General features: G+C 41.9%; 3 protein-coding genes across 3 annotated transcripts in view; 2 read left to right on the forward strand and 1 right to left on the reverse strand.

The window, feature by feature from the left end:
- LOC134086228 (NACHT, LRR and PYD domains-containing protein 12-like) overlaps positions 1 to 18991 on the forward strand; it is a gene marked incomplete in the record, with an annotated part of 983201 nt that overhangs the window by 157996 nt on the left and 806214 nt on the right.
- On the forward strand, positions 12229 to 13943 carry LOC134070875 (caspase recruitment domain-containing protein 16-like). Its single transcript, XM_062527406.1, has 2 exons — positions 12229 to 12457; positions 12688 to 13943. The coding sequence occupies exons 1-2, from the start codon at positions 12436 to 12438 to the stop codon at positions 12951 to 12953; spliced, it is 288 nt and encodes a 95-aa protein (XP_062383390.1). The 5' UTR covers positions 12229 to 12435; the 3' UTR covers positions 12954 to 13943.
- Positions 16962 to 18991, reverse strand: part of LOC134083788 (retinol dehydrogenase 8-like) — a 12149-nt gene continuing 10119 nt past the window's right edge. Inside the window, exons 5-6 of the mRNA XM_062539866.1 lie at positions 18647 to 18830; positions 16962 to 17189 (exon numbers count right to left, since the gene is read on the reverse strand). Of these exons, the coding sequence (XP_062395850.1) occupies positions 16962 to 17189; positions 18647 to 18830 (412 nt within the window). The remainder of the gene's footprint in view (positions 17190 to 18646; positions 18831 to 18991) is intronic.

Here is an 18991-nt window from a genome sequence, read left to right on the forward strand (position 1 = left end):
GACATTGACAAGTAGCACAATGCACCACATATAACAATGAATACTTATACTGTAATAGTGGCACTAGGCAAATACACTGAAAGAGTGCAATAGCCACCACATCACTGATATGGTGAGGAGAGTGGTGGTCCCAAATGCAATGTTCAAAAACCAACTATGTTACCCCTTGCAAAGTGCCATGTTGCTAAAGCAATCTGTCAATACAACAGTACAAGTGGCTAAAATGATACAATGTCAAAACAATGACAATAAAAGACTGCTCAAAGATCAGGTACTACACAGCAGCATTTGTCAGTCAGCCGTTCTTGTTACCAGTCTGATTGATGACCTCCTAAATCTTTCTGTGGAACATCTGGGTAACAGGAGCTGTTGGTGTCTACACTCATCTAAAATATTTCCCCAATAGACAAACAGGCAGTACGGTTGCCATTATTTTCCTGTTATTTTAACAATGTACAACTATTTGAATATATGAATATATAGTAGGCTTTTGCTGTACAGTTTTTTTGGGGGGAAACAGGAATCAACTGACTGGGATGCCATTATATGTTACACCTCCAAGTTGGCAGGTCAATGTTGATTGAGAAAGCAATCAGTTTGACATTGAACCCAGAAGGGAGTTATATCTTTACTCTAAAATGTCACAATAAACAGTTAACGTTAACAGTTAACAATAAACGTTATGAAAGCATTTATCCAGTGGTTTAGTCTAGTTAACTGTAGTAATAATAGTAATAATAATAATAATAATCATAATAATAACAATAATAATAATAAATATAGCTGCAAGCAGCAATGTAGGGGCCAAGCAGTAGGCCGGAGTAACCACGGCAACTAGACGCTGTTGGCTCAATGCGGCAATGAGACATATGGCCGTAAGCAGTCAGAACAAGTTTCATGTCTTACACGTCAAAAGTTACAAGCCAACTTGCATTTTTGCTAATTGAAGCTATCTTAACCCTTAAATGCATAACATGGGTCACAAGTGACCCGGACGAGTTTATTTTTTCTGTAACTCAGCTATAACTTATTTTCATGACCCAGCACTCCATGAATTCCTCAATTAACTTCTTTTTGTTCATTACAAGACTAAATATTTTTTTTTTTCTCTTAAACTTTTTAAATAAAAACACTTTTTCTGTCACTACCCCTCTAATGCATAACATGGGTCACAAGTGACCCGCATTCATTTTCTATGGAGTTTTGTTGAGTTAGGGTTTCTTAGCTATTTTTAAGAAAATTATTTAATTTGTCATCTAATATTCCAGGTTTCCATCACTTACTTAGTTTCTTCCAAACATCAATTATTATTTTCATTAATTGATGGATACTCCTTGAATTCTAACTCTTTTTATTTGCCTAAATTACATTTGAACACATGGGTCACAAATGACCCGCATTCATTTCCTATGTAAAATGAACCTATAATCAAAATTTATTTGCAGTACTCTTTGAGATCAGTGTCATTTGTCATTTCATATTCAAATTTACCATTACATATTAATATTTTAACAAACCCCAATAATTATGTTCATTCCTCTATGCCTACTCCATGAATGTGACTAAGTTTTGTGAAACAATAACAATACAATGATTGAACACATGGGTCAGAAATTACCTGTGTCTGCAAAGTGTGATTGTGAGTAAGATAATGAATATTATGTGAACCATTTCATGTAACTGTAATATTTGCAAGGCCATGGCGATATGGGAAGTGCTGAGACAACCCAGCCACAAGAGGACTTAAGACAAGAAAATCCAAGAAAAAGCGATGCAGCCTTTGTCCAACTGCCAGTGATAGAAAAGTCAGATTTTAATAAACAGCAATAATTATGTTCACTCCTCTATGACTACTCTATGAATGGGAGCCGGCGACCCGGGTTCGATTCCTGTCCCGTGGTCCTTTCCAGATCCCAGCCCAATTCTCTCTCCCACTCACTTCCTGTCATACTCTACTGTCTATTTAAAGGCATAAAAATGGCAAAAAAATAATCTGAAAAAAAAAATAGTTATTATATCTAAACATTTTTATATGTACATTATGTCACTGACACTTGGAATACCAATACAGAACTGCAGTGCATCAGTAACGTAATTTATGTCCATAACTATGGATCTATGAGACTTCTCTCAGATTGTCACCATGGTCTACCTGTGGATGGCATCATTCACAGGTATACCGTGGTGACGGTCTGAGGGATGTGAAAATAGATCTATAGCAAGAGGACTTGGAGAACTGGTTAACTTTCAAACTGTGGAGTAGTAAATGCGACTAAAACTGATGGTTTTGCTTGTCGTACCACCTCAAGCTGTTCATTTTAACTGGTGTTGCTGGTCTACATTGTTGGTTTTTACTGGCCATGCCAGCTTATGTTGGTCATTCTAGCAAGCCAGCATGACCATCTCACACCAACAATGTCAAGCTTGGCAGGCTGGTCACCAGCATGACCATCTAACACCAGCGGTATCCCACACGACAGGCCATGACCAGCTTCCTCAGATTTTTCACGCCAGCATGTCAACCTGGTGGCCTAACCAACTACACCAGCTAGCAGCAATAGCTGGAAGAAAACCAGCAAAGATCAGCTCAAACCAGCTACCAGCGTACCAGTAGGGATGTTTCACAAATTACCACAGTCACTTTATGGTCCTGGCACACAGGCTGTGTGCATTTGGAGCAGGAGAGGTGACTTTTCTATCACTGGCAGTTGGACAAAGGCTGCATCGCTTTTTCTTGGATTTTCTTGTCTTAAGTCCTCTTGTGGCTGGGTTGTCTCAGCACTTCCCATATCGCCATGGCCTTGCAAATATTACAGTTACATAAAATGGTTCACATAATATTCATTATCTTACTCACAATCACACTTTGCAGACACAGGTAATTTCTGACCCATGTGTTCAATCATTGTATTGTTATTGTTTCACAAAACTTAGTCACATTCATGGAGTAGGCATAGAGGAATGAACATAATTATTGGGGTTTGTTAAAATATTAATATGTAATGGTAAATTTGAATATGAAATGACAAATGACACTGATCTCAAAGAGTACTGCAAATAAATTTTGATTATAGGTTCATTTTACATAGGAAATGAATGCGGGTCATTTGTGACCCATGTGTTCAAATGTAATTTAGGCACATAAAAAGTGCTAGAATTCAAGGAGTGACCATCAATTAATGAAAATAATGATTGATGTTTGGAAGAAACTAAATAAGTGATGGAAACCTGGAATATTAAATGATAAATTGAAGTATTTTCTTGAAAATAGCTAAGAAACCCTAACCCTTCAACAAAACTCCATAGAAAATGAATGCGGGTCACTTGTGACCCATGTTATGAATTAGAGGGGTAGTGACAGAAAAGTGTTTTCATTTAAAAAGTTTAAGAGAAAAAAATACAACTTAGTCTTGTAATGAACAAAAACAAGTTAATTGAGGAATTCATGGAGTGCTGGGTCATGAAAATATTTTTTTTAAAAAGAAATTGCTAAGAAACCCTAGCCCTTCAACAAGACTCCATAGAAAATGAATGCGGGTCACTTGTGACCCATGTTATGCATTAGAGGGGGTTTCAATAGCTCATGCATCAAAGGGCTAAAGGTCAAAGGTCACCACATTTCTTGAGCGTCCTCACGATCGGGTCACGAGTCCATGCACTTAGTTTAGTTTTGATAAATTCAAAGGTTGCTGAGATATGAGCTCACTTCCTGTTTGGCGGCTTCACACCCTAGGGGTCAAAGGTCACCAAATGTATTGGGCTTCGTCCCGATTGGGTCACAAGTCCATATACTAAGTTTGGTGTTGATAGATGCAGAGGCAGCTAAGATATGGGCTCACTTCCTGTTTGGCAGCTTCGCCGCGAATTTCGATTGGCTGCAATGGGCAAACGCTTCTGTCAATTGTTACAGAAATCCAAACACTAACAAGGCATGGTCTGAAGATGGTCTGTGCCAATTTTGGTGAGGATCAGTTGAAATTTGTGACCTAGGGAAATTTGTTAGTGTTTTTGATTAAATCCAATATGGCGGCCGAATCAGTTACGTTGATGTCACAAGTTGTCATCTGTCGACATAAGTATCTTCCGAAGTATTACTAGACATCACTAGTACATTGTAATTCTAAGCAAAACAGCAGCTACAGGCCAAAATGCATGTTTCTGAATTACAGTGCCCCCTAGAGGTTAAAGGTCACCAAATGTCTTGAGCTTCAGCTTGATGGGGTCAAGAGTCCATGTACCAAGTTTGATTATGATGCGTGCATGGGTTGCTGAAATATGAGCCAACTTCCTGTTTGGCGGCTTCGCCGCAAATTTCGATTGGCTGTTTTGGACGAACGGTAATACTTCCGAAGACAAAAAGTAATTCTTTGGTGAGGCATAGTCTGAGGATGCTCTCTGTCAAGTTTGGTGTTGATTGGACAAAATTTGTAAAAAAAAAATTGGTATTGAAGTGTTTTTGATAAAATCCAAAATCGCGGGAAATCCATCATGGCGGAAAATGACGTCATAGGGTGCGTTGAACTCGGGCAGGTCCAAGGATTCCAACGATACTTGAGTTTTGAAAATCGGACAAATGGGTCAAAAGTTATTTGCATGAACGCACGTCCAACTTTGACCTGTTGGTGGCGCTAGAGGGCTCAAGGTGGAATCATAGAACTTGGTGACATTAATTATTGGACTGTCCCGAATCAGTGTGCCAAATTTCACAACTTTCGACCAGTCGGTTCTATGGGCTGCCATAGACTCCCATGCCAGAGGAATAATAATAAGAAGAAAACTAACAATCACAATAGGTGCCTTCGCAGCTTCGCTGCTTGGCCCCTAATAATAAGTAGCCGTTTACTGACTGCACAGCTAGCCGGCGATGCACGGGCTTTTAGCCGGCTAGTCCCGATTGTACTCACTGATAGCCGGCTAATCACCGAGGTGATTTACGCTGCCAATTGTCCTCCCCTGAGGGTACACATATTCCCGGCGCGACTGCAGTGAGCACGCGAGCCGGCTATGCGGCGGCTAGCTGAGACATGGGCGGAGCTGTCAACAACGAGAGTTGTGCACACACTGCTGAAAGACTTAAAATCAGCAAACAGCTGACTGACTGTATGCTGAGCACAGCTGTCAGATCATCATCATACTGTTCACATATTAACACTGGTCCTTGTGGTCCATCTAGCACACTGTTCTTTCAAATGTCAATGGCAATTAAATCGCCAAACATCTCAGCATTTATTTTTTTTATTATTAATTGCTAACATATTGGGAAAACATAGCCTATCCTGCTTTATCTACAGCCAGGATAAATTATAGACCTCGGCTAGCTTGCTCAAATAACCATTGACAACGTATTTCGTTAAAGCATGTAGGCTAGGCCTATATCATACCCACCCTAAGGTTTAAGAAACATAGCAACATTGTCCAATTTTAGTTTAATGCATTTTTCTGAATTGGAGAGGTCTCCTTATGAGGGTAGGCTCTGCATTTTAAATGGCTAATCGCTAATCGCGATTAGCATCGTTGGTTTAAACTTTGCAGAGCTGTTTTGTTGTTATCACAAAAATACTGATTGTAACTGCTGTTAGGAAGACAGTTTGGAACCTGGCAGACGTGAGGCAGTGAAAGGTATAATGCATAGTCCAAGCGGAATGAGTGGAGAGTTGATATTGTGACGAGACAAGAATTACCCTGTTAGGAAATGTTTATTACCAGATGAATATGAGGAATGACATTACATGGAAGTGGCCTGTTTAAGATCCCCGTGGCTATATCCCACAACATGGGTGGCATCCCGTAACATAAACCCCTTATCCCACAACACATCAGCTGACTAGTCTAGTACTCCTATATAATGCGTAACCGTCAACTATCTTATGACAACAGGCTGCTTAACCATCTTAGCCGTAGGCTACATTTCCCCCTTGCATGAACGTAACACAAGCATATCCGAGCCGCGCTACAATATTGTGTCACATCGAGCTAGCAAGTCTAGCTAGCCACAAACAACAGTGCATACCAGACTGTATAGAACAGGTGCATACTGCATAGGCTACTAATGACACTTTTTTACGGTCAGTGAATAGCACCGAGTGAAAATCAATGTTTGCTTTATATCTAGTGACAGTGGTGATGTCGTCAGTTTGGATAAGTAGAGTAAACTTAGTCAGAAGATCTAGAAATATCAAACGGAGGAGCAGAGAACTTGACAGAGAGCTGCACCGCTGTTTTGAGAATGACAGTAGTGTCACGGGACTTCGACGCCTATGTTGTTGTACGTCACTGTTCAACTTCACACCCAGTTCTTACATGTTTACGCCTACACCGAGGCGGCTTTGGAATATCGCGCCTCTTGTCCTCACTGACCTAGCCGGGGAATGGCCGGTTAAACCTAGCCGCGGATGAGGCGGCGTTCAGTCAGTTAACGGCTAGAGTCTGATGTAGTCTGGCAGTGAATTCCACAGCTTGGGGGCGATGTAGCTGAGGGTGCTGAGGTTCAATCAGGAGGATCTCAGAGGGCGGGCAGGAGTGTAAACCTCCAGGAGGTCAGTGAGGTACAGTTGGTAGGGGCGTTGTTGTGTAGGGACTTGTATGCAAGGAGCAGGACCTTGAAATTGATTCTGAAAGCAACTGGAAGCCAGTGTAGCTGCAGCAATGGTGTTATATGGTTGGTGGATTATTATATTTTATGGTAGTGGGTATACTGTAATCACCTCTCCTTTCTCTCTTCACGGATACATCGACGCAACAGCCAGCAATCACCAGCATGAATAAAAAATTCAGTATCACACATCATATTTTGTTTGCTAACATACTCAGTTGTAATGCACGCAGGTTCCTTTTCTGCATCTGGTAAATCAAACTCCTCAAATTAATGTCAAAAATGTGTCACAAAGTATGTTATCCTTACATTTTAAGTGGGTATGCTGAAATAGTGGTTTTAAGTGAATTTCAGTCTGTGCTACACTGCACAATTGTATCCCATCAATCTGAAAAAGCAACGTAATCTTCTTTTGATAATATCAACATGTTTTAGATATTAAGATATTTAGCCTCAACTGTATTTCTTTAAGGTATGACCATGGAGGACAATTCAGGATTAGGCCAGGACCGAAAAAATGTGAGTGTTTTTTCCTTCTTTTGTTGAAAGAAGAAATGCATGATCGAGTTAATGTAGAAACAGAAAGTGTGTGTGTGTGTGTGTGTGTGTGTGTGTGACAGAGAGAAAGATCCTATGTAGGTCCATAGGTTTAGCTGTGCATATGATTTCCTGATACCATTTGACAGATAATTATAAAACATGAACATCCACATCATTGAGCTTGTGCTGAGCAACTGCAGTTTTGTGTGATTTCATTTCACTAGTGCTCTTATAGGAATGCTAGATTTAGTTATTCTCATCTAGAGTGCTGGCAAAGGTGTGTGTGTGTGTGTGTGGGTTGAAATTTGAAGTCCATGAGTGGTACCTCAGGAGTGGCCCTTCTAAATGTCTAGGCCATCGTCTCGTCTCGTGTCGGCCTCCTGCACCGTGGGCTTCACTACCCAGCATGTTTCCTTTACTGTGCAGCGTCGCATTGCCCAATCATCTTTGAACGTGAGTGAATATGGCTGCAGGAGCCTTCGTTTGCATGTTGGCAGACAGAGGAGGGGGTATCTGGGGGAAAGAGTAGGAGCACCCCACCAACCACAACCATCCCAACTCCAAGAGCGAGATCACTGCAGATAGGTTGTTGTTTGACTCATGATGGCAGCTCATGACCTAAATGAATGGACTGAAGAACATAAATGTGCAGGATATCCAGATTTAATGAGGATAGATTTCAAGAGTGAATAGAGTAGATTTGATCGATTTCAGGATTGACCTGAACGTTGCACTTTTATCTGTTATGAAGAGTGGCTGAATGCAGAGGACTGCTGAATGGTATGACATAATATTTGTTCCATATCTCCTTTTTCATCATTTTTGTTTTTATTTTCCTATAGACCTAATGAGTCAGGTCCAGTGTATTGATTGCATCTGTGTGCGCGTGAACTGATGTTGCAGAGCTTTTGGTGGGGGAGGGGGTAGAGTGTGAAGGGTGGGAGCAGTGGGAGTGAGTGTGAACCTGCTACAGTTTGCACACTGGCTCGGTTGGATGTATTATGGCCTGTACAGACTACGAGATTTTTTGTCTTTCACAATTATCTTTTACGATTGACCATGTCAGACTATGCGATCAGATCACACACACACACACACACACAAACACACATACACACACACACCTACACGCACCTCACACACACACACACACACACAGGGTGCGTTTCTGTGTGCCCATGTTTGTGTTTGCATGTGTGTATGTGCATGTTCTGTGTGTATTCTGTGTGTGTTCTCTTTCTTTCTCTCTCTCTCTCTCTCTGTGTCTGTGTGTGTTCTGTGCTATCTGTGTGTATTCTGTGTGTGTTCTCTCTTTCTCTCTCTCTCTGTGGGTGTATCTGTGCGTGTGCCTGTGTGTGTGTGTGTGTCTGTGCATGTGTGTGTGTGTGTGTGTGTGTGTGCATGAGCGCGCATGTGTGTGTGTGTGTGTGTGTGTGCCTGCGTGTGTGTGTGTGTGATCTGATATTGGAGTGACAGTGACGGCAGAGAACACAGTGAACATATACACATAGAGACACATAAAACACACACAAGCAGACAAACACACACACACACACACACCCATAGACAGAGAAGCACTCATACACAAAAGCAAGCGCACACATGCACACATTCATTTACATACATAAAAGTTGCAGTAAGGGATGGAGTAGGCCAGTGGTTGTCAAACTGGGGTACGCGTACCCCCTGGGGTACGTGGACCGATTTCAGGGGGTACGTGAAAAAATATCAAAATCATATGCCTTTCCAAACGTTTTTTATATCCCACGGAGGTAACTTAACTTCGCATTTGCACTGCACATTAAAAACGTATTTTCTCCGCATTAATTAAATATTGGAGAGTGGAGACAGAGATGTTAAAGTAGAGCTTTACAGCAGCCTGTTGCAGCGCTGATTACAACTCGGCGTCATAATAAAATGTGTTATTTGTCGCACGTAAACTACGACTAGCCTATTTGACAAAGAAAATTGCAATCGATGGATAAATGGCTGAAACGCAACGGGTTCATGCAGCGACAACAGAAACGTCAGAGGAGACACCTGCTGTTGGGACAAGCTTTTCAGGTCAAGACACTATCATAGCAAACTAAAACTATCATCATAGAGTTCGGTCAGAAGACAGTGAAAGATGTCTGGGTTAGTTTGCGGGCAGAGTATCCGGTCCTGGCAAACCGAGCTATTAAGACGTTGATGCCATTTGCTACAACGTATTTATGCGAGACTGGATTCTCAACGTTGGTCTGCCTTAAGAGTACAGACTGTTGAAAATTATCGAAGACTGAAACTGTCCCCAATTCGGCCTAACATCGCTGCATTATGCAAGAACATCCAGGCACATCCCTCACATTGATTGGTGACGTGGGTGGAGAGGTGGTAGGCCTATTCTGTGTGGTTTACTCCAATTTAGTTTAACTATTGTTAATGTGCTTCCTTTTTTATTATTAGGCTACTTTACAGCAGAGAAGTTAAGAAAATATACAATGTTAATATGTGAAAAGCAATAGGCCTACTTGTTATCAGCATGTGAAAAGTTAACAATAGCTTTAATGAGATCTTGGACATGTCGTAGGCCTAATGTGTGTGAGATCTGTCTGTGACAAAATTGATATGAATGAATATTAACAATAATTAAAAAACGTGTTGTTAACAATTGGTGGTGTGGGGGTACTCGGGAAGATCTATAATCAGAGACACTTCTATATGAGGAGACACTGCACTGGAAAAATCGCCCATTGAAAAGCATGGGGTAACTTCGTAACACGAAAGATGGCGGTTGTTTACACCGGTTGGCTATGGTTGCACATGTCCCGCCTCTTCCAATGCCGTTGCTCCAATCATTTGGCCGATCTTTGGCGGTCACGCTTTTTGAAAGCTGCGTCGTGAAGAATAGAGCATGCGCAGTCCAAAATTACCAGTAAGAAAAAGGCTTTTTAAGCGTTAATTTGATACAAAACCACCAAACCTTTTCAGCGATTTTAGTCAGATTTTCATCGCGATTTCAAACATTTGATTTTTATGTCTCTTACACCTCGGAACATGGACATCCAGCTCTCTCCCCATTCATTTAGATAGAGCCTGGTCTTGTTCCGGTCAAAGTCGCTGCCCGACCCCATGGCCAATATGGCTGCCGAGTGACGTGACTTGCTTTAAAAAGACTTTGCTATAATGTCTCAGGGGGTACATGCCTGTTAAAAGTTTGGGAACCACTGGAGTAGGCGATGGAAATAAAAGCATGATTGATATTTGCGGAGAGAATGTGCAGGACTGAGCAGCGGTCATATTGTGTATCGCTTTGCGGTACATCTAGTTTTCTTGAGATGTGCCTTTTCAAGCAATACATCTGTATTTTTCAAGGGTACTGCTTATGAAAATGAAAATATTCCACCTCTACATGAAGCATCTTTTTTTCTGGAAATGGGCAGACTGGGTTAGGTTAATACATTTTTAATATCTTAATGAAATTCAATCTCAAAAAGGAAACCATGTCCTCTTATATTATTTTCACAGATTACAAAGTCCCAGAGCCATCAAATGTCCATGGGTCTGAAGTCATTAGGGAAGATTCCTCTGAAAGCACCTTTCTGGACCAAGATGATTTGGATTCTGCAGACAATCCTGACGGGAGCAGAGACATGAGAGGACTATCTGATAATATGGCTGAGTATGAAGATTTAGATTTACCTTCTCACACATTCATTAAATAGGTTTCATGATCATAATGAATATGCTTGATTACAGGCACTGAATTACTCCAATGTAGCCATAGTTTGCTGGTGGTTGTGCTAATTTATTCCACTGCTTGGTTGAATTCCCCATTGTCCTGTGATCTATAAGGGGGTAATTAACCATATGTTACTTGCACACCTACAGTATGAAGTAGATCCAGTTTGTTGGCTGTATCACACTTGAATATTAATTCACCAAAGTCGTTGGTTTAAATGAACTGTCACGTTGCATCCAAGCTGAAATTCAGATAGTGACATTTCCCTTGGCAAAATTGACTACTGTCTCAATTAGCATTCATCTGCTCCCTCCTGTGTCACAAAGTTCGGCACTCAATGCTTACTTGCATTATGTGTCTGCTAAGACTGCTCACGCCTTGGCGTTTTAGTTTATGTGCTAATATCTGAACATGTCTTTGTTCATCATGGAATTCTGACTATTGTATTGATGATGATGATGATGATGATTATATTCTCTCTTAAAGGTTGGACATTCCATCAGGTGAAACTCAGTGTCTGTATTACAGACCAACAAACTGCTGCAAATCCTGTGAAGATGTTGAAGACACTTCACACTGGACCCTGATGGAACCCTCTGTTTCCATGGATACAGGAATCCCAGTGTATAAACACAGCTCTCCACCAGGAAGTTTTGAGTGCACAGTGTCTGGTTTGCGCTGGGTGTGTGCAGTTGAAGTCTCTCTACAGTATGACTTTAGTGACCCCCATGTATTCGGAGCAGAGCTTGCCATGTTGCAGTATGAACCAATTGGTCCCTTGATGGATATCAAAGTGCCCTCAGGTGAACTGTTGGAGGCTCATCTGCCCCATTTTGCCTGTCTGGAAGGTTCAGATTCCTCTCTTAGAGACGCTGTGAGAGTTCTGCATGGGGTCAACAGCAGTGTAACTCTAAAGAAATGTGAGCTGACTCGCTTCCACGCAAAGCTCCTTAAACCCTCCTTCTCAACGACACAAGTCCAGGTAAAAAAGAAAATCAAAATAAAAGCCCACCTAGAGGTGCTCACTTACCGGACCAGGGTGACACCCTTGGTTCTCCACACATACATTGTGCCACGGGATGCTTCCATGATTCAAGCCGTTAAAGAGGATTCACACAGGGCCAAAGATGCAAAGGAGATCATAACACATCGACCGACGATCCCCATTCAGATGAACACAAAGTTCAGCCTCAACGCATCCCCCTGTGATGCTAAGATCTCCCCACCGGAGATCACCCTTAAAAATCTTATACCTCCAGAGTTTTTCAAGGTGGTTATTAAAAACCCAGAGGACAATTTTGATTTGGAGTTGATGAGTAAGAGGAAGTCCGTATGGAAAGCGTCACTGGGAAGTTTTGAATATGGTGAAGAGGCACACAGTCATGGAATTCCCTCAGCCACATCCAGTCATGGAATTCCCTCAGCCACATCCAGACATGGAATTCCCTCAGCCACATCTAGACATGATACCGTAAATAGAGAGACGTCTTCCACAAGCAGAGTTGCCAGGGGTGATGAGGAATATGCTGAAGGGCCACACAGTCATGGAATTCCCTCAGGAGCATCCAGATGTGATACTCTAATGGCCTCCAGGCCAAACAAAGGTACAGGACCCATTCATTGAATCTCCTTTTAAAATCTGATAATTTGCAGAATAGAACATTTGAAAGACAATTAAACTAAGAAGTTTTCTTGTTTTGTTTTTATTTAATGTGTGTATTGAGGTCATCACAGGTTTCAGGTACAGTAGATCATAGCAACAGTTGAGGTACTGGTGTCAACAATCAAAATGTTAAAAATCCTAAGCCTTCTTGCTTTGATGATCTCTTCCTAGATCAACTATCCCGTATTAAGCCTGATCTCATCGAGAGGACATCAGAAAGTGTACTGAAAGGTCTGCTGTCAAGACTTGAATCCCATCGGCCTCCTGTGTTGCACAGTACGGACGTACAACACATCCTGCAGAAGACCGGTGTGCTGCAGGACCAGGTGACCTCCCTCATCAACATGGTGCTGAATAAGGGAGATAAAGCCTGTGACGTCATGCTCCGCCTTCTCAAAGAACTAGATGAATACCTCTCTGAAGACCTTGGCCTGTAGGAAGAAATCAATACTCTACTGTATGGTTGGTGTTGGCTATGAAATTAGAAAAGAGTTGAATGTACAGTACTCCATTCTATTCGAATGTTCTCTAATTCACTCTGAATTCATTCTGTAAAACCACTGTTTCTGAAATACATGTGGTATCATGCTCTGCCTGCTCAAATAATTAGATAACTACTTTTCTTGGCCTATAGAATGAAACCTTCCCATACTCCATGATCTCAGGCATGTCACTGATGCACATCATCCATCTCCATTCTATTATTGTTCTCTAATTCACTGAATTAATTTAGGAAAACCACAACCTGTTCCTGGAATGCTGCTGATTAGTAGCCTACTCAGTATTATAAACAATGTGATAGAGCTGAAAGGTCTGCTGTCAAGACTTGAATCCCATCAGGTGTTGATCAGTATTGAAAAAGAAGTCGTCCTGCAGAGGACCAGTGTGCTGCAGGACCAGGTGACCTCCCTCATCGACATGGTGCTGAAAAAGAGAGACAAAGCATGTGGCGTCATGCTCTCCCTGCTCAAAGAATTAGATGGCTTCCTTTCTGAAGACCTTGGCCTGTAGAAAGAAATCGATATTGTCAATGGGGCATTTGTGTGGTGCACTGGTTGGTGTGGACTATGAAATTAGAGTTGAATGTCATCCTCATTATACTCCATTCTATTATATTGTGCTCTAGTTTACTCTGAATTCATTCCGTAATACCCCTGTTTCTGAAATGTTACTTAACAGGTGTGCCCTGGCACGTTTTATTGTAAACAATGTGATAGAGCTTTTCTGAAAGTGTTTGTGATATTTGTGATATCTAACCTCATGTCTCCTTTGACTGCCCCTCTGTTTGTTGTAAAGAGAGGAGTAGAAATAGAAATGCAAAGTTTGAGAAATACAATGATTTAAGGCTTAAACTCTGATGGATCCTCAATGCTAATTATATTTTTATATCATATTCTGTATGAAACATCTTGAGTAAATATTACCAAATATAAAACGGTGGAGTTGTGACTTTCTTGCTACATCGCAGAATTACCAGCCCTGTTCTACTGATTCAGTGAGACATTATTGGCAGCCGTGGTGTACTGGTTAGGGCTTAGGGCTTGATCCCCAACCAGTCCACCACGGCTGAAGTGCCCTTGAGCAAGGCACCTAACCCCTCACTGCTCCCCGCGCGCCGCTGGTTGGGCAGGCAGCTCACTGCTCTGGGTTAGTGTGTGATTCACCTCACTGTGTTTGTGCTGATTGTGTTCACTAATTCGGTTAAATTGGGTTAAATGCAGAGACACGAATTTCCCTCACGGGATCAAAAAAGTATATATTCTATTCTATTCTATTCTGAATGAACCCGTCAAGTAAAGTGTTACCCATAGTTCTGATATTTTATGATGCAATGATTTTGAAGAGAGAAAAGACATATTTTGCTTTCCATTTCTATCTGTTGATTTATTGTCATCACCGATTAAAGTTTCAACTAGCTCTTGGATTAGATTTATTTGTGCCTCATAGAGGTATGCTCAACAATGTTTTGGTCAAATGACAAATAAACATATATTCTGTAATCTAGGTCTATAATCTATGGTTATGTGTGTAATCTATATGATCTATCTTATTTTTTTTTCAGTTAATGCTTTATAGGCTGTTCAATGATTTTATGACTTTTCATTTCTCTTCGCTGCATTCTAATCTATTTAGCAACCATCAAAAACAACAAAAAAAAAACTGTGGGCTTGTGAGCCTTTCAAAAGACTGGGGTCCAAAGTTGTTCTCTTTGGAGAGGTAGCTTTATCTGTGTCTGTGGAGGCCTTTTGTTCACTCTCAGGTTGAGTTGAGTGGGTTCTGCTTGTGCTGTTCCCAAGGGGCGGTGGCTGCTGTGGGTTACCGTTCTCTCTTCACTTCTGTTCTGTGTTGGCCTGAAACTAACTGTATGGCCATCACCTCCTTAAATCAAACACTGCAGTAAGTGGTTAGTGTAACACGTCCCAAAAGCTTCATGGGCAGGGACTAAAATCCAGTAAAGATCTGTTATAACGGCGTAGCATCTGAGATGTAGAGTAGCTTGCTGTGCCTGTGTCTGTGGAGGCCTCAGGTTGAGATGAGTGTGCTCTGCTTGTGCTGTTCCCAAGGGACCGCCCTGTGGGTTTCCGCTCTCTCTGTTCCGTTCTGTTCTGTTCTGAGTTGAGTGTGCTCTGCTTGTGCTGTTCCCAAGGGGCGGCGGCTGCTGTGGGTTTCCGCTCTCTCTGTTCCGTTCCGTTCCGTTCTGTTCTGCCTGAAACTTTTGAGGGGAGCTGGGGGAGTACCAATTCCTCAATGGCATTTTAGATAGCAGGTTTTCTCTCTTATCTCTCTGTATGTATTTGTGTGTGTGTGTGTGTGTGTGTGTGTGTGTGTTCATGCATGTTGCACTCAGAAAAGGAGTTATAGTTGGGGTTCGTTTTTGTTTCCATAGCTCCCCAGTACACCTGCACAGGTGAGTCCAAAAGGTGCCGCAGGCTAGACGGTGTTCACCTGGTTGAGTCTGCAGAGTTAGCTGTGTGTGTGTTTTGTGCCAACGTTGTTTCTCGTCTGACTTCACTGTTCAGTGTGAATAGTGAGTTTAGTGTTTCATAGAGTAATAGAGTTGCTCCTGTTAGTTGTGTAGAAGAGCAAAGGGCAATATAGAAAACAATGCATATTTAGAAAAAATCTTTTACTTTTAATGAAGGAGCATAAAAGAACATTGTTGTAATATCAAGACACACATATTCAAAATACACAATTTTCAAAGCATGTGTAATTAATTATCTATATGCAAAATATATACTTCACACTATCTAAAAATACATTTGACTTCTCGTATTATCTATTCTGTTCAAAAAGGAAAGGTGATTATGAAATGTGATTTAGGTCTTTGTTTGTCCTGTTGTTATCACACAATTTGCTTTTATTTGTTATTACTGTTTGATTTTGTTTCTGCAAACCACATTGAATGACCTCTGTGTATGAAATGTGCTATATAAATAAACTTGACTTGACTTGACAATGGAGTCTACTGGACTCTTCCTCATCCCTGTTGAACACACACACACTCTCTCTCTCTCACACACACACACACACACACACACACTCTCTCTCTCACACACACACACACACACATACACTCACACACACACACACACACACACACACACACACACACACACACACACACACACACACACACACATACACAAATAAGTCACATACAATTCCATAAAACTGACAGCAAAGTGACCAATAAAGAGGTATGATGGCCCCCACTCTAAACCCCACCGTAGCCACAATGTTGGTGTGATTACTGCTGTGTTGGTCTTTTGTGGATGTCTTGGTGCCACCGTGCTAGATGCCAGTATAGGGACAGGTGGTGGGAGTATCTCTGAAAGTTCCCTCTGGAATGTAACACCAAGGTAACACCAGAGCCTGCCATTGTGACATACATGTGCATTTACGTAGAGCATGTGTGATAACTGCATACATATGCAATGTGAGAGTGTAGGTGTGTAGAGATGCTGTGGCTCTGTAGCGCCCCCTATCTGTATGGCTGAGTGACGGTCTGTTGAATGCATAAACAGGACTCTGGGGGTGCCTCTCAACCTCTCTCCTCGATCCTCGATGCTCGGTCCTCCAGGCTCGTTCCCACTGATCTATAACTGACACTGGATAGACTATCCCATTGTTGCCGCCCCATCACTCTTCATCAAGATCAGTGGGAACGAGGACAGAGGAAGGAAGGGAGGATGTATAAAAAGACGATTGAGAGGCACCCTGGGTAAAACGGCCTTCTGAAAATGGGGAATGTAGATGGCTAGAAAGTGTAGCTCAACAGCACCCTCTATCTGTGTAGTTTGTAAACAGCCTGCTAGCTGTGTAATCCTGAATGTAAATGGCTTAACGGCGCCCCCTCTGCTCAGTGTGGATGGGATGACAGCCTGCTAAATGCATGACCCTAACCGCTCTCGCTAGCTCGCTGGCTCTACGGCGCCGCCCTGTCAGTGTGGAGAGACAGTGCGGCTCCGCAGGCAGCCGCAGGTCAGGTACTTCATAGCGGTCATGCTGACGTGCATGATGCCGCCCATGTTGAAGAGCATGTGGTAGAAAGCCTTGACGGACAGGCCGCCCGTCTCGTCGGCGTACTTCATGGCCACGATGGGCGTGTAGAGCGGGTTGGTCAGGTTACGGAAGCGCGGGCTGCTCGCCTCGATCACCTTCTTGGTGCACTGAAGAGGAGGAGGAGGATGAAAAGGAGCAGAGAGGTGAAAATTCAAAGGTTACTTTTCAGTTGTTTGTTAACAAAAATCAACATTTCCCATTCCCATCCCCAGGTGGCCTCATTCATGTTGTAATTATCACCACCACCAATTCGAAGCATACCTATTGGCTTAGAAATGCTAATTTAAATATACGTAGTTTGGGTCGACTCCCCATGTGCACTCTTAAAACGGCTGGGTTGAAATCAACCCAATATCAACCCATGTGCTGGGTCATATATGGACCGACTTAACGTTGGGGTGAGTCAACCCAATGGGTTGGGTTGCATATAACCCAACATGCTGGGTTGTATCTTTAACCCAGAAACTGGGTAGAAATGACTACATTGCCGAGTTACAACTACTATATTAATGGGTAACAATTTTAACCCAAAAGCAAGGTAGATATAACTACATTGCAGAGTTAAAACTACTAAAGGAATAGGTTCCCAGATAGCAAAATTCAGTTGAATCAACATTTAAATATGGTTTGAAATATTGAAACTACGTTGAAGCCTGACGTTGAAGTGATATTGAAAGTGTCTGCTCTATTTCACGTTAGGGATTAATTAATATTTGGTTGATTTCCGTTTTTAGAGTGTAGCCTACGTGCGCCATTTTAAAGCAACGGTGGCCAGCAAGGGACATAATGTGAACTACAGCTCAGTCTTTGGCGTCTGCATGCAATGGAAAGCATTAACACTTTGGTAACATTTTAGCTTGGATACATCTTCATAATTTCTTACATTCAGCAATGTAATGAACCCATTTTCCACAAGCCACATGTCCTCCAAACATTCCGATATTGAAATTGTATTTGCCAACAAAATACATTTTTCTGTTGCTTATTCTGAGAAAAGTTTGTTTTGAGTCCAGACAAGATAAATAAGACAGCCCTTGAGAGGTTGGTACCTTTAAGGGGCTGGCAAAGTGCAGTCTATCAACAATTACATTTCTTGTGCATGAACTACATCTATTGTGTAGCATGTGCATGAGCAAGCATTGTGCTGACTCATCAGTGTTGGTCAAGTTACCCTTGCTAAAGAGCAAATTGATTTACTACTAGAGCAGGGACATCACTAGCCATCTTCAAAAAAGGTCTGAAAACCCAGCTCTTCAAAACATCTCCTCTCATAGCACTACTTCAGACAATCGCACTCATTCATGCACTTATTAGACTCATTGATGCACTTATTACACCCATTGATGCACTTACTATGGCTTTTTATTTATGTTAGAAAATTAAATGCTCTTAAAAACCTAAATGTTTTTTTTCATGTTGTAAGTCGCTTTGGTTAAAAAGCGTCAGCCAAATGAAATGTAATGTAATGTAATGTAATGTAAATGTAATTTAGCCTAAATACTAAATTAGCCGTAGTTAGCTTTAGGAGTTTGCAAATAATCTGTCCACAGTCCCAGATGCTGACCATGGCAATGTCGTCCGGCGTCTGCCCGAGGGCTTCGAAGATGTCGACGGAGGAGGGGAGGTAGACGTTCTTGAAGTAGTTGACGGTGTCCGGGTCAGCGCCGGGAAACTCCTTCTTGGACACGTCCTGGATCATCTTCATCTCGAACTCCGTGTGGACAGGACCGGGCTCGATCATGGACAGGCTGATGGGGGATGGGGGGGGGGGGGGGCAGAGAAAGGGAGGGAAAGATTTAGCAAAAGTGTAAGAGAGAGAGAGAGAGAGAGAGAGAGAGAGAGAGAGAGAGAGGGAGGGTTGGACAGAGAGAAGACAAAATGAGTTAGGAAGACTGAAGGAATAAGAAAA

The sequence above is a fragment of the Sardina pilchardus genome, chromosome 1 (assembly GCF_963854185.1).
Source record: "Sardina pilchardus chromosome 1, fSarPil1.1, whole genome shotgun sequence".
Classification (NCBI taxonomy): Eukaryota; Metazoa; Chordata; class Actinopteri; order Clupeiformes; family Clupeidae; genus Sardina; species Sardina pilchardus.

Coding starts and splice junctions, on each gene's coding strand:
- LOC134070875 (XM_062527406.1), top strand. CDS start 12,436: ATGGCCTCCAGGCCAAACAAAG. Junction 12,458..12,687: donor GGCCTCCAGGCCAAACAAAG/GTACAGGACCCA, acceptor ATCTCTTCCTAG/ATCAACTATCCCGTATTAAG.